At 42.7% G+C, this 14548-nt stretch overlaps 1 protein-coding gene across 1 annotated transcript in view; it reads left to right on the forward strand.

The window, feature by feature from the left end:
* The first annotated feature begins 338 nt into the window (after positions 1 to 338).
* Positions 339 to 14548, forward strand: part of LOC127455552 (protein FAM98A-like) — a 29228-nt gene continuing 15018 nt past the window's right edge. The window contains exons 1-7 of the mRNA XM_051723546.1: positions 339 to 468; positions 4532 to 4680; positions 4993 to 5127; positions 5253 to 5437; positions 5548 to 5628; positions 6170 to 6286; positions 6368 to 6535. Coding sequence (XP_051579506.1) covers positions 428 to 468; positions 4532 to 4680; positions 4993 to 5127; positions 5253 to 5437; positions 5548 to 5628; positions 6170 to 6286; positions 6368 to 6535 — 876 coding nt within the window. The 5' untranslated portion in view covers positions 339 to 427. The remainder of the gene's footprint in view (positions 469 to 4531; positions 4681 to 4992; positions 5128 to 5252; positions 5438 to 5547; positions 5629 to 6169; positions 6287 to 6367; positions 6536 to 14548) is intronic.

Here is a 14548-nt window from a genome sequence, read left to right on the forward strand (position 1 = left end):
ATATATATATATATATATATATATATATATATATATATATATATATATATATATATATATATATATATATTCGAATTGATTCCAATATAAAATAAATAAGAATAGTGGTCCGTCTTTTATTTGATTAATCTTGTTTTACTTTTGGCTAAATATTTCATACAAAACTGTAAATTTAATTAGAGCAAGCCTTTTTGGATTTTTTTATTTTTTACTATGAGTATAAATTGTACATACATTTGACTTATTATTTTAATAGGAAAACTGTGAAAACCCACTCCTTCTGTCTATATTGTATATCTCCATGGGTCAGGCTGTTGGAAATATATTCCGGCATATTGTTGGTCACTTAAAAGCATAGTAAGGACCCCGTTATGCCAACCCAGCATTGCAGTTATCACGGCTGCAGTCTGTAATCAACACATTTATCATGGAGTTTACTAGTATTCTTGATTCTCTGGAGGACCTGGGGTAAGTTAATTAATCGTCACGGTGTTGCAAGCCATCTTTGATTCTGCATGTTTGCTTTATCAGCCGGTTTGTTACTCATTTTAACCGCATATATCTGAGCTGATCCACAACACCGGTTCTGGATTGTCTGACATAGGACCGGTTGGATCTGATTATCGGAACTGTTTCCTGATTGAATCCGCTATTGCTTTAATTTATTTTGTCTTCCTTAGTAGCAATTACATCCTTGTTTTGTTGTCTAATGGTTTATACCAGAGCTGGGGTTATTATTTGTATATTGTATGATTTTGACAGCTTGATTTCTGAAATTATTTATTTGATTGGGCCGTGCCACGTCAGCAGTACTCAAATATCTCAAATATCTCCACTGCCATAAATATCCGGCCTGTATCATCATGGCCTACATGAACAGACCACTGTCACCACTTTCCCAGTTCTCAATGTGCCCAGTCAAGATCACAGTTTTTGGGTCATTCTCAAATAATTTTCAAAGTTTTCGCCCGTTAAAGCTGAGTGTAAAAAACGTTTAACCTTTTCAAAACAATTTACATTAAAATGTTTAACATATTTTTATTTTTTTTTTTCACATGGACATTAAACAATTAAATGTTTAAATGAACCATGTGGGAAAAAAATTTTAATTACATTTTAAATGTAAATGAATAACTTTTTCAACATGGTGGGAAAACGTCTTTGTTACGTACGTAACCTGGGTTCCCTGAGACGCAGGGAACGAGACATTGCGTTTATTAACGCATATGGGGAGTGCCTTCTTACATGGCCTAGTTGACACCTCTCTACAATAACGCCAATATTCTATGTTGGCTATGGTGTTTGAGCCCCACCTGTTTTGGCGTGAAGCTGTTAGCTATAAAAGCAGGTGCACAAACACCATTTCCTCAGAATTTCTGACTGAGGACAAGGAGCGCATCGCTCGTGCCTCAATACTGGCCAGAGTCTTGTAGTGTGGCTAGGCTAGCGTTAACATTGTCTCATTCCCTTCGTCTCAGGGAACCGAGACGTTCCTTAACAACTCGGTACACTTGACATCACTTGGGAACAGTATCACGCCACACTTCACGGCACTCCACACTGGAGAGGATGGCGTCACTGCGCAAGCGTGCTGAGAAGGGCGCGCACAGGGCTTAGACAGTTCGTTATGAACTCTGGGAAAAATGGGGCAGATTTGCGGAACGCTGTCGCTTGACGGCATCCAGACTGCAAGAACCATTCATCGAGGCGAGACTGTTCAGGTTCCTCTGGGTGTGATCACTCGTAGTTAAGCTCTTCAACAGCTCTTGTAAGGACGTGGAGCATCTCACTGTCAGTGGTGCGTGCACGCTCCTCGCCCTCACTGGGGAAAGGGGCGGCAGCATCATTCACTGACCACTCGCCTGATGCAGCGAGAGACATGACATCATTATCATCCCCAGCGTCAGAACCGCTGAATGAGACGAGGCTGTGTGCTCTTTCAGAGGGCCAGAGCTCGTCTTGCACATAGCGTATCAGCAAAGATGCGCCTCGTGGAGATTGAGGGGCGTGTGCCGGCACGAGGACCACCTCAAATTCATCATGCTCGACCTCGCGGCCCCACCGTGCCTCCTCGTGTGAATCCTCGGGTATCACAGAAGAGGCTTGTGGGAGGGCGCGTGAGGCTGAATCGTTCCTCAGAACGAGGGTGATTCATGAGCGAAGCGTCTGGAGACTCATGTCCTCTCGTTACTGGGCACAGCCCAGACAGTAAATGCAGCTCTCATGCTGATCTGACTGCAGGATGTGCCTCTCACACAAGGAACACTTAAGGAACCACACGAACACATAAGCGACTCCTTTAGATATATAAATAAATATATATTTATATTTCACACAATATACAATGCACAATATGCAATTGCTTTGTAAGGATACACAACACCTGCCGAAGTGCTGCGGGGAATCAGGATGCTGAAGCCCATTCACCAGCGAAGCGGAGTGATGTTCGCTGGAGCACTGCAGGGGTGCCGAGAGTCTTCTTGTTGCCGTGAAGATTCCACCCACTGACTCGTGTATATTGACGGCGAAGGGTAGAGGGCTTCTAGACAAGAGAGGATCGCTGTCTTGAAGAAATTCTGAGGAAATGGTGTTTGTGCACCTGCTTTTATAGCGGACAGCATCGCGCCAAAACAGGCGGGGCTCAAACACCATAGCCAATATTAGAATATTGCCGTTATTGTAGAGAGGTTTCAACTAGTTCATGTAAGAAGGCGCTCCCCACATGCGTTAATAAACCCAATGTCAAGTGTACTGAGTCGTAAGGGAACAATTATATGCACGTTTGAGCAGCCTCTTCTTCCTCTGAACTTTGACCTTGGATGTTCTTTTCCAAAACCTTTTGTATTTTCAAAATGCAAGTTTTTAACATTGATAACACCAAAGACATGAAATCAAGGGACAACATTCTTTTTAAAATTGTTATTACTTGTTTTGTTTTGCTTTTTTGCACACTTGATAGGCCTTGCACTAATGCTTGACCTGAGAAAACAAAATGAGTGAAAAATAAACACACAAATAACTGTAAATGTCCTACAAGTGGTGTACCAGATGAAGGGGACAAGGGATGTTTCAGGCAACTGACCAATTCAAAAAGTTGTCTAAAAAGTGTCTAAAACAGTATAGGCTAGAGTCAAACAATTTCATATTTAATAAAAGGTTAATGCCTTTTTTAAATGGGGTTTCCTGTCATTTGAAACCTTTTTCATGCCTGAAATGTCAAGGGACATGTTTGCCACCATATTTTGATAACGACCCTTTTACAAGATCAAATATCTTTGTACAAGATCAAGTTCATGGATTGTTCTAGAATCAGTTTAGAACTGTTAAGGATGGATGGATTAAAAAAAAAAAAATGACTTGTTTTGCTTTTGTGAAAATTTAAAAAGTAAATTTTAGTCAAATCTATTTCACAACATTATTGATTAAAGTGAATAAATATAACTTAAAAAGTTAAGAGTAACTATTACTTACAAATTGGATGTACATGGAACTTAAGCAATACAATTTAAATGAATATTTTATTAGAACAATTAAAATGTTTAACTTTCCTTATAAAAGCACGAGTAATCACATACCACATAACATACAAAAGCCTTCTACAGGGAAGCTTAATGCATGCTATGAAACAAAATACAGAGCTGCGCACACAGACCAAAAAAATTGGCACAAAACACACAATGACGGTAACAATCAACAGATAATTTTATCATCAAGAATGGGTAATAATGAGTACAAAATGAACTTCATAAAACAAGAAGTTACCAAACATAACAAAATCAATGATAAAAACTGTGTAAATAAACTTGCAAACAGTGTAACCTCGCAAGCTTCTTAATTATTCAAGCCTGGTGCATGCTGTGAACATAAGCTATAAAAAGTTAAGTAAAATTTACTTAATTTTAATTTAAATGTTTTACCAGTGAGTGAAATTTATTAAATTAGCAAATAAATAAGACAATGTTTTCTACTTTAGTATTGATGCAAGATAACAAACAATCATAAATAATATTTACTTATAAGCTAGAGCATTCATTTTTACATGTTTGAACTAAGTGCAAATGTAAAATGTATTTAATATTTTCAAGTTCACACTTAAACTAACTTATTCAGTGTAGAAAGTACTTAATCTTTTCTGCTATATTTACTTCATCACAAAATCTTTTGTGTGTGTGTGTGTGTGTGTAGATGGATGTAATTTGATGGTCTTTCTGACCTGATCTGCACAAGTTCTTTCCTGCATTGAAGCATAACTGAACTATCTGTAATCTGCTGTTGTTATTGCTTTAGAATGTAAAGACCCTCTGCACCTGTGACTTGTCTCATTTCGGTTAAGTTAAATCAAATTTTGTCTTACCAGTTTGATTAGTTTTTTAGACTTAGACTTAGCTAGATACTGCACTGTGGCATCATTAGGTCAGGTAACAATCTCCCAAATAGTACAGGGAGTACAGCATGACTCAGGAATGTTTAAAGATGCAAACACAGTCAAATAAATAGCAGCTCAGAAAAGTGTGTGTGTGCGTGTTTGCAGATACCAGGGTCCACTCCTAGAGGATGGCACTTTTGAGACGGCTGTGAGTGGTGGGGCTGCATCTCCAGAGTTCACTAAACTGTGCGCCTGGATTGTGTCTGAGTTGAAGCTCTATTGCAAACTAGAGGAGAACGTTCATGCAACCAACTGTGAGTGTGACGAGAAAGTATTCGGCACAAATAACATCAAAGAGTGAATTCTGTTTCTGCAAAGCAATCCTAAATTGAAAATCATACTGTGAATTGTGTACCACTGAGAAATAATTTACATAGTAGATATTATATTGAGATAGATCATATTGTTCCAAATCTGTATGACTTGCCATTCACTTTCATTGTATGGGAAAAAGATGTATGGGTTTGGGACAACAAGAAGGTTAGTAAACAATGACAGAATTTTCATTTTGGAGTGGACTCTGATTAATGGGATTTGGCTGATATTGATTTGTGTATGTCGTGTAGGTCCGAGCGAGGCTGAGGGGTTTCAGCTGGAGATGAGTGGTCTTTTAGCCGAGCTATCCTGTCCATATCCTGTGCTCATCACTGGAGACGTCACCAAGCGTCTGCTAAATGCAAACAACTGTCTCTTACTGCTAGGTGTGGAAACCGCAATATCTGCTCATTCCTTTAAATCCTTTGAAGCTATTTAAAATACGGCTCAACTCAAGTCATGGCCCAGGAGCCTTTTGTTGCCAAGCATAAGTATTGTTCAATTTTTCCAGGCTTTCTGATCTCCGAGCTGGAGGCCTCCAGGATGATCCTGGTAAACCATCCCCAGAAGAAGGTGCAGGAGATGGGAGGCAGTAAAGTCTTCATGGAGCTGAAGGGCATCTGTATGGCTCTGGGAATGTCAAAACCTCCTGCTAACATAACCATGTTCCAGTTCTTTAGTGGCATTGAGAAAAAGGTCAGTACTGTGAATTGGTGAGTGTACTCACACAGAGTCAGGAAAATTATCAGTGTTTAAAAATCAAGCTCACTATATTATGTTCCACTGAAATGAAATTTTTACTTCAGCTGAAGGAAGCTTTGTCCAAGGTCCCTCCGTCTTATATAGGGGAGCCTTTACTGAAGAAACCACTGGGCCCTGTTCATTGTGTAAGTTTTTACTTGTGTGTTAAACAGTTTAAAAAATATCTTGTATTTGGGGCCTGAGTAGCTCAGCGAGTATTGATGCTGACTACCACCCCTGGAGTCGTGAGTTCGAATCCAGGGTGTGCTGAGTGACTCCAGCCAGGTCTCCTAAGCAACCAAATTAGACCGGTTGCTAGGGAGGGTAGAGTCACATGGGGTAACCTCCTAGTGGTCGCTATAATGTGTGGTTCTCGCTCTCGGTGGGGCACGTGGTGAGTTGTGCTTGGATGCCGTGGAGAATAGCGTGAAGCCTCCACACGTGCTACGTTACAAGCCACGTGATAAGATGCGCGGATTGATGGTCTCAGATGCGGAGGCAACTGAGATTCGTCCTCCGCCACCTGGATTGAGGCGAGTCACTATGCCACCAGAAGGACTTAAAGCGCATTGGAAATTGGGCATTCCATATTGGGGAGAAAAAAAAAAATCTTGTATTTGATTGTTTTATTTAAATGTAATTTTGTATTTGCATTTAAGTTCAGATTTGTGTCTTTCTCCTCTGCAGGAGAAAATCGAAGCAATAAACCAAGCACTTGTGAATGAGTATGAAGTCAGAAGGAAAATGTTGTTGAAACGTCTGGATGTGACAGTGCAGTCTTTTGGCTGGTCAGAAAGAGCAAAGGTACCAGAATCTCTCTTTTTATTTGATACACATGAAGAAAAGTTTAAGCTGAAAAATAAGCTATGAAATATTTATGTACAGATACATGCTGAGAGGCTTACTAAAGTGTACCAGCCTCTTCGTATGGTACTAGCCACTAAGACGAGGGTGTCTGTGGCTCACCTGTTTGCTGCTAGACATGATTTATCAAAGATTCTGCGAACCAGCAGTGGTCACATCAGAGAGAAAACATCCTGTGCTATTAACAAGGTTGGTTACTTAAACTTTTTATCAGTTCATATGTTTTCTAATTTTTTTTCTTTTGTCGAAAGGTACCAGTGAGTATGAGTATCGATGAGTTTCTGCTACAAGAGTGGAATATACAACCATCTCTTTATTACTAGGGATGGGAAAAAAGCGCAAAAGTCTGGTTCCGGAAGTAAAAATCCCAATAATTTATCCCATAGACTAATTGACTTTCAACGTTAACTTATAAACCTTTAAAGACAGACCTACTGTGAGCTACGAGGTTGTTCGTCGATGGTATATGCATCCGTTGAAGACATCCGTCTGCATTATTTCAATTTCATTGTTTAAGAATCGTGTTTGATAGCGGAATTCATGGTAAACAACAACAATAACCATGGTACAGCAGATAAAGGTCCACCAGAGAACCACGTCCAATGAAACCCGTGAAAAGTGCCTCGGAGCGACCGTGTGCTCCCATGACGCACTGTGAATGACATAATTGAGTTGGTCTCCCTTCACCTTTAAACTAATATATGTACATATCGGAATATTTTTCAATGAACGTAAAATATATTGTTTCTATACTTATAATCAACAACCTAAAATCAATAATTTTATATATTCCCATCGTTTTTTATCCAATGACATCGCAATTCTTCAAGGGATTGTAGTCCATGCCCTCATGAAGGATAAGTACACAGCCTTGTACCTTTGTCATCATGTCCGATTTTCAAATACTTTTTTGCCTCAAAACAAAGTTTGTGATGTTGAGCTGGTTGGTTTGGTTCATGGCTTACAACTTTACAAAAGTCAATGGAAGAAATGAATGGGGAAGATACTTCCGGAACCCAGACAGATGAAAAAGTGGGCAGGTGCTGTTGCGATCGATTGTAAGGAGTTACTGTAGTACTGGTTCAGTATTAGATGGATAACTGGTCCTAAACATATGCTTTACCATAATACTAAACAAAAACAATACTGTTTTTTGGTAACATATTTTTAATGCAGTTTTTTGGGCTGAGTATTGATTCATATTCCTGATTTAATTAGTCTGATTCATTTGTATATTTCAGTTATAATATCCATTTTGCTTGCATATGAAAGAAATTCTCTATGTTAATGCTGTTAATTATTATACATGGGACCTTCTAAATTGGTACATTGCAAATTTTATTTCATCAATAATTTTTCAGAATTTTGGTCACTTTTTTTAAATGTGCAAATTCTGGGGGGCCTGGGTAGCTCAGTGAGTAAAGACGCTGACCACCACCCCTGGAATTCGCGAGTTAGAATCCCAGGGCATGCTGAGTGACTCCAGCCAGGTCTCCTAAGCAACCAAATTGGCCCGGTTGCTGGGAGGGTAGAGTCACATGGGGTAACCTCCTCGTGGTCGCTATAATGTGGTTCGCTTGTGGTGAGTTGTGTGTGGATGGCGTGAAGCCCCACCACACGCTATGTCTCCGCGTGTCACAAAGCAACCCCTGGAGATCTGCTCTGGATAGCGTGAGGGTTCGTTTGTGAGGGGCAAAAAAAAAAAATGATGGCTCTACCCACAATAGCACTGTCGTGCAAGGTGTAATTTATTTACAGCACCAAATATATATATATATACAGTGGTGTGAAAAAGTGTTTGCCCCTTCCTGATTTCTTATTTTTTTGCATGTTTGTCACACTTAAATGTTTCAGATCATCAAACAAGTTTAAATATTAGTCAAAGATAACACAAGTAAACACAAAATGCAGTTTTTAAATGAAGGTTGTTATTATTAAGGGAAAACAAAATCCAAACCTACATGGCCCTGTGTGAAAAAGTGATTGCCCCCTAAACCTAATAACTGGTTGGGCCACCCTTAGCAGCAACAACTGCAATCAAGCTTTGCTATAACTTGCAATGAGTCTTTTACAGCGCTGTGGAGGAATTTTGGCCCACTCATCTTTGCAGAATTGTTGTAATTCAGCCACATTGGAGGGTTTTCGAGCATGAACTGCCTTTTTAAGGTCATGCCACAGCATCTCAATAGAATTCAGGTCAGGACTTTGACTAGGCCACTCCAAAGTCTTCATTTTGTTTTTCTTCAGCCATTCAGAGGTGGACTTGCTGGTGTGTTTTGGATCATTGTCCTGCTGCAGAACCCAAGTTCGCTTCAGCTTGAGGTCATGAACAGATGGCCAGACATTCTCCTTCAGGATTTTTTGGTAGACAGCAAAATTCATGGTTCCATTTATCACAACAAGTCTTCCAGGTCCTGAAGCAGCAAAACAGCCCCAGACCATCACACTACCACCACCATATTTTACTGTTGGTATGGTGTTCTTTTTCTGAAATGCGGTGTTACTTTTACGCCAGATGTAATGGGACACACACCTTCCAAAAAGTTCAACTTTTGTCTCGTCAGTCCACAGAGTATTTTCCCAAAAGTCTTGGGGATCATCAAGATGTTTTCTGGCAAAAATGAGACGAGCCTTAATGTTCTTTTTGCTCAGCAGTGGTTTTCGTCTTGGAACTCTGCCATGAAGGCCATTTTTGCCCAGTCTCTTTCTTATGGTGGAGTCATGAACACTGACCTAAACTGAGGCAAGTGAGGCCTGCAGTTCTTTGGATGTTGTTGTGAGGTCTTTTGTGACCTCTTGGATGAGTAGTCGCTGCGCTCTTGGGGTAATTTTGGTCGGCCAGCCACTCCTGGGAAGGTTCACCACTGTTCCATGTTTTCACCATTTGTGGATAATGGCTCTCACTGTGGTTCTCTGGAGTCCCAAAGCTTTAGAAATGGCTTTATAACCTTTTACAGACTGACAGATCTCAGTTACTTTCTTTCTCATTTGTTCCTGAATTTCTTTGGATCTGTTGAAGATGTCTAGCTTTTGAAGATCTTTTGGTCTACTTCACTTTGTCAGGCAGGTCCTATTTAAGTGATTTCTTGATTGAGAACAGGTGTGGCAGTAATCAGGCCTGGGTGTGGCTAGAGAAATTGAACTCAGGTGTGATAAACCACAGTTAAGTTATGTTTTAACAGGTGGGGCAAACACTTTTTCACACAGGGCCATGTAGGTTTGGATTTTGTTTTCCCTTAATAATAACAACCTTCATTTAAAAACTGCATTTTGTGTTTACTTGTGTTATCTTTGACTAATATTTAAACTTGTTTGATGATCTGAAACATTTAAGTGTGACAAACATGCAAAAAAATAAGAAATCAGGAAGGGGGCAAACACTTTTTCACACCACTGTATATATATATATATATATATATATATATATATACAAAAGTCCATGAGTGATGGCGTGAAGATATATACAGTGTTAACTTCAAAACCCAAAAATACAAAGTGTCAAAGAAACAACAAACTGGAAAATAAAGATGAAAAAAAAAAAATATATATATATATATACATACAAAAATATACACACAGGGTATCTTCAGTATACTCGCTTCGGTAGATTGCTCACGGCACCACAATTGCACGCTCGCATTTGATTGGTTAAAGAAAAAAAATGAGTCTGGCCTCCCCTTTTATAGGCCAGACACCGCCCCTTCTATGGATGTACCATTTCTTGGGTAATTTAAATAATCAATATTCCATCAAACTTCACCTATATACAATAGACACAGGCTTAAACACAAATCCTCATATAAACATAATAAAACACAAAACAAAACAAAAACACAATCACGTATGACTGACACTTTCTTCCTTATTTGTCAGTACCCCCTACAAACAACACAAATGGTTTTGCCGGACTTCGAGCGTAGTGTGCCAGCGCGGTGCCAACAGTGACGTCATAAGCATGCGCTGCTCAATCGATTGGTTTCGCCGGCGCCACCAGCCAGTCCGACTACACCAAAACACTCGTGACCCACAAAAAACAAATCACAGAATACACAACACAAACGTGACAAAATGAGTGTGGTGTACTATGTATGATCGGGATATGACTGCAGCAGGGGATTGTAGTGTGTGAAACTGTCCATGGGCTATCGGGGCTGCGTGTGCACCCGCTCCGCCGATAACCAAACGGAGAGGAGGGGAAATCAGTGTGGTGTGTATGTGAGTGTGGTGCGGTAAGTGTGTGTGTGCGTGCGCTGTACCCAGCAGGGATATCTACTTCATCACATCACCTCCCCCTTCTCTTGGCCGCGTACTCTCCGGGTACCGTGACAGGTAGTCGGCTACCACATTCTGTCATCCTGGTCTGTGCCGCACCTTGAACTTATAGGGTTGGAGGCTTAGGTACCATCTCATTACTCCGAAGTTATGGTCCTTCATTGTCTGGATCCACGTTAGTGCTCTATGGTCTGTCTCCAGATCAAACTCTCTCCCCAGGAGATAATATCTTAAACTTTCGAGGGACCGCTTGATGGCGAGGCACTCCTTCTCCACAGTCGAGTACCTGGTTTCCCTTGGCAACAGCCTCCTGCTGATGTAGACCACTGGATTTTCTGCTCCCACCTCCCCCTGGGCCAGGACAGCCCCAACTCCTGTGGCTGAGGCATCTACGTGGACCAGGAATCTCTTGTTGAAGTCAGGGCTTTGTAGGACCAGGCTGGAGCACATGTTCTCTTTGAGAGTTCTGAAGGCTGCCTCACATTCCTCGGTCCACTCAATCGGACTCCTTGCTGCTTTCGCCAGTAGGTTAGTAAGTGGTGTAGCGATGGTGGCAAAGTCAGGGATGAACCTCCTATACCAGCCCACCAGGCCTAGAAAGGATCTCATCTCCTTCGTCCTAGGCCTTGGGCTCCTTCGGACAGCTTCCACTTTGTCCACTTGGGGTCTCAGCTTGCTGTTGCCCAGGTGATACCCAAGGTAACTGGTCTCCTGCCTTGCCCACTCACATTTCTTGACATTTGAGGGTGAGTCCTGCCTCTTGGATTTGTCTCAGGTTATCTTCCAGATGTTCCTCCCAGGAGTTACTGAAGATCACCATGTCATCCAAATAAGCAGATGCCCATCCCTCACATCCCTGAAGATCTTGGTCCATCAGTCTTTGAAATGTGGCAGGTGCCCCGTGTAGGCCAAAGGGAAGAGCCGTAAACTGGTATAACCCCATCGGTGTTCTGAATGCTGTGTACTGTCTGGAGTTGTTATCGAGGGGCACCTGCCAGTACCCCTTGCACAGGTCCAGGGTGTTAATGTATCGGGCCTGTCCAATTCTCTCCAGCAAGTCTTCTATTCGCAGCATGGGGTAAGCATCAAAACGAGACTGTGCGTTTAGCTTGCGGAAGTCTATGCAGACATGTAGCGTTCCATCTTTCTTCGGGACAATGACTACGGGACTGCTCCACTCGCTTCTGGATGGCTCAATCACTCCCATTTCCAACATCGTTTTCACTTCCTGTTTCAAGGTTTCCACCAACCTTTCTGGCACTCTGTAAGGTCGCTATCTTGATGGCGTTGGGTCAGTGAGGTGGATTGTGTGGTGGATTAACTCTATCCTCTCCAGTCGCTGGCGGAACAAAGCAGGGAACTGTACCGTAAGGCTTTGCAGCTGAACCCTGTTGGGGTCCTTCAGGTGCTCCAGGTTCACCTCAGCTGGTTCTCGCTGTGCCTTTGCTTCTGGTTCCTCATCTGTCACCTCCGTCACTTCCCTCACCATCATCGTCATCCTTTGCTTCACAGGTGGCTCTTTCCATTCTTTGAGCAGGTTGATGTGATATGTCTGCCTGGCTTTGCCCTTATCTGGATGGTGGATCTCATAGGTCACTGGTCCCATCTTCCTCCCTACGATGTAAGGCCCTTGCCACTTGGCCAGCAGCTTGTTGGTCGATGTTGGCAGTAGTAGTAGTACCTTTCGCCCCGGCTGTAGCTGTCTCTGTCTTGCGTTCTGGTCGTACCAGGTTTTCTGGGCTGTCTGTGCTGCTTTCAGGTTCTCTCTCGCCTGTTCTTGATAACGTTCAAGCCGGCCCCTCATCTCCAGTACATACTGAACGATGCCCTTCTCTTCTCTGCAAGCAGGATCTTCCCAGCTTTTCCGTATCAGGTCCAGGGGTCCTTGAACTTGCCAGCCGTATAGGAGTTCAAAAGGGGAAAATCCGGTTGAAGCTTGAGGTACTTCTCGGTAAGCAAACAGCAGAAATGGGAGCCATTTGTCCCAGTCAGGTCCCGGGTCTGACGCAAACTTCTGAAGCATATTCTTCAGTGTCTGGTTGAACCACTCCACCAAGCCTTCCGTTTGTGGATGGTATGCACTGGTTCTGATGGCTGTAATGCCCAACTGGCGGTGAAGCTGCCTCATTAGCCGCGACGTGAAGTTTGTACCTTGGTCTGTTAGAATCTCTTCAGAGATTCCCACCCTGGAGAACAGCTGCACAAGGGCTTGGATGATCTTTGGAGTGGTAATGGAATGGAGTGGGAAGGCCTCAGGATATCTGGTCACGTAGTCACATATCACCAGGATGTATTGGTGTCCCGCAGTGCTCCTCTCAAGTGGCCCCACAATATCCATGGCGATGCACCTGAAGGGAGTAGAGATAACAGGGAGAGGGTACAAGGGTGCTTTGCCCCGCTGGGACACAGCACTGGTCTTCTGACGTTGCACATGTGTTGCAGTATGTCTGTACATCAGTGTAAAGTGCAGGCCAATGAAAACGTGAACTGATGCGAGTGCATGTTTTCTGCTGTCCTAAGTGACCAGCCCATGGAACGGTGTGTGCAAGGTGCAAGACAAGGGGTCTACAACATTTAGGGACAATTAAATGAGTAACATCATTGACTTGCAAGTACAACACATCATTCAGTGTCACATACTTTTCATCAAACAAATTAGATTTTTCACTGGCAGCTTTTTCAAACAGTGACTTTGACTCATCTCTCCTTTGTAATTCCCCAATGTTTTCTGGGATCCTCCAGCCATCAACTTTGAGGCCCTCCACTGAGGTCTCAGGGACTGGAGTACCCAGATACTTTTCAAGCCGACATTGTCGGCGTGGTTTTCTTGGGCCCTTGGTCCTGCCTTGCAGCAGACTACTGTGCAAGTCTGGCAGTGGCTGCAGACCTGCTCTGGCTTGAGCCCGGGTAACAGCAGGACAAGATTTATATACAGTGGCAGAAGTAACAACAGTCTCAGAGTTCATGGTGGCTTGTAGCAGTTCATAGAGTATGGGTAAGTCTCTGCCTAAAATCATATCAGCAGACAAATCATCAAATATAACAACATTCATCAGATATGACTGTTCTTGTACACACACAACTACCTCCATGCGGCGGTACTGCCTTACATCCCCATGCACACACTGGACAGTTGTGGTGGTTGCATAGTCAACATTTGAAACAAAGTATGGCTTTAGGAGAGACAGGGAACTACCAGTGTCCAACAGTGCTTTCAGAAAATGTCCATCAACAGTTACATCAAACAAAACTTGACTCTCCCCTCTAGAGTCTATCTTCGTCCTCTTCCCGAGGGACATAACACAATCCTGTCAACTTTGCCTTTTGCATAGGACACACAGATGCTTTGTGCCCCTGCTGTTGACAGTAGAAACACACCAGTTCTTGTCTCACTGTAGATTTTGGTTTTTGTACACTGTTAATGCTTTCAGCTGGACCTCGTACAGTTCCAACTCCAGCAGTATCTGGTCTCATATGCATAGTACCTTTGAGTGGTTGAGAGCGTGGACTCCCGTGGTGAGCATTCACATACTGAAAAGCCAGCTTCGCTGCTGCCAGTCCTGTTGTCGGTTCTTGTTCCCATACCCAGGTTCGGCTGTCATAAGGAAGCACATGAAGCAGCTACTCCAAGATGATGGTCTCCCCGATCTCCTCCTTGGAGTGAAGATCAGGTCTCGCCCAACGGCAGTAAAGGGTCCTCAGACGGTTGTAAGTCTCCGTCGGGGTCTCTCCAGCAGGACTCGTGGACGCCTGGAATCGCTGTCAGTAGGTCTCTGGTGAGATGTTAAATTTCTCCAATAGAGCCTCCTTCAGGTCAACGTACACTCCTGCTTGCTCCTCATACATTGCCAAGTATGCCTCTAAAGCCTGCCCAGTCAGCAATGGAACCAGACGTTAGCTCCATTCTTCCTCGGGCCATCCCCAAGTCTT

The sequence above is a fragment of the Myxocyprinus asiaticus genome, chromosome 17 (assembly GCF_019703515.2).
Source record: "Myxocyprinus asiaticus isolate MX2 ecotype Aquarium Trade chromosome 17, UBuf_Myxa_2, whole genome shotgun sequence".
NCBI lineage: Eukaryota > Metazoa > Chordata > Actinopteri > Cypriniformes > Catostomidae > Myxocyprinus > Myxocyprinus asiaticus.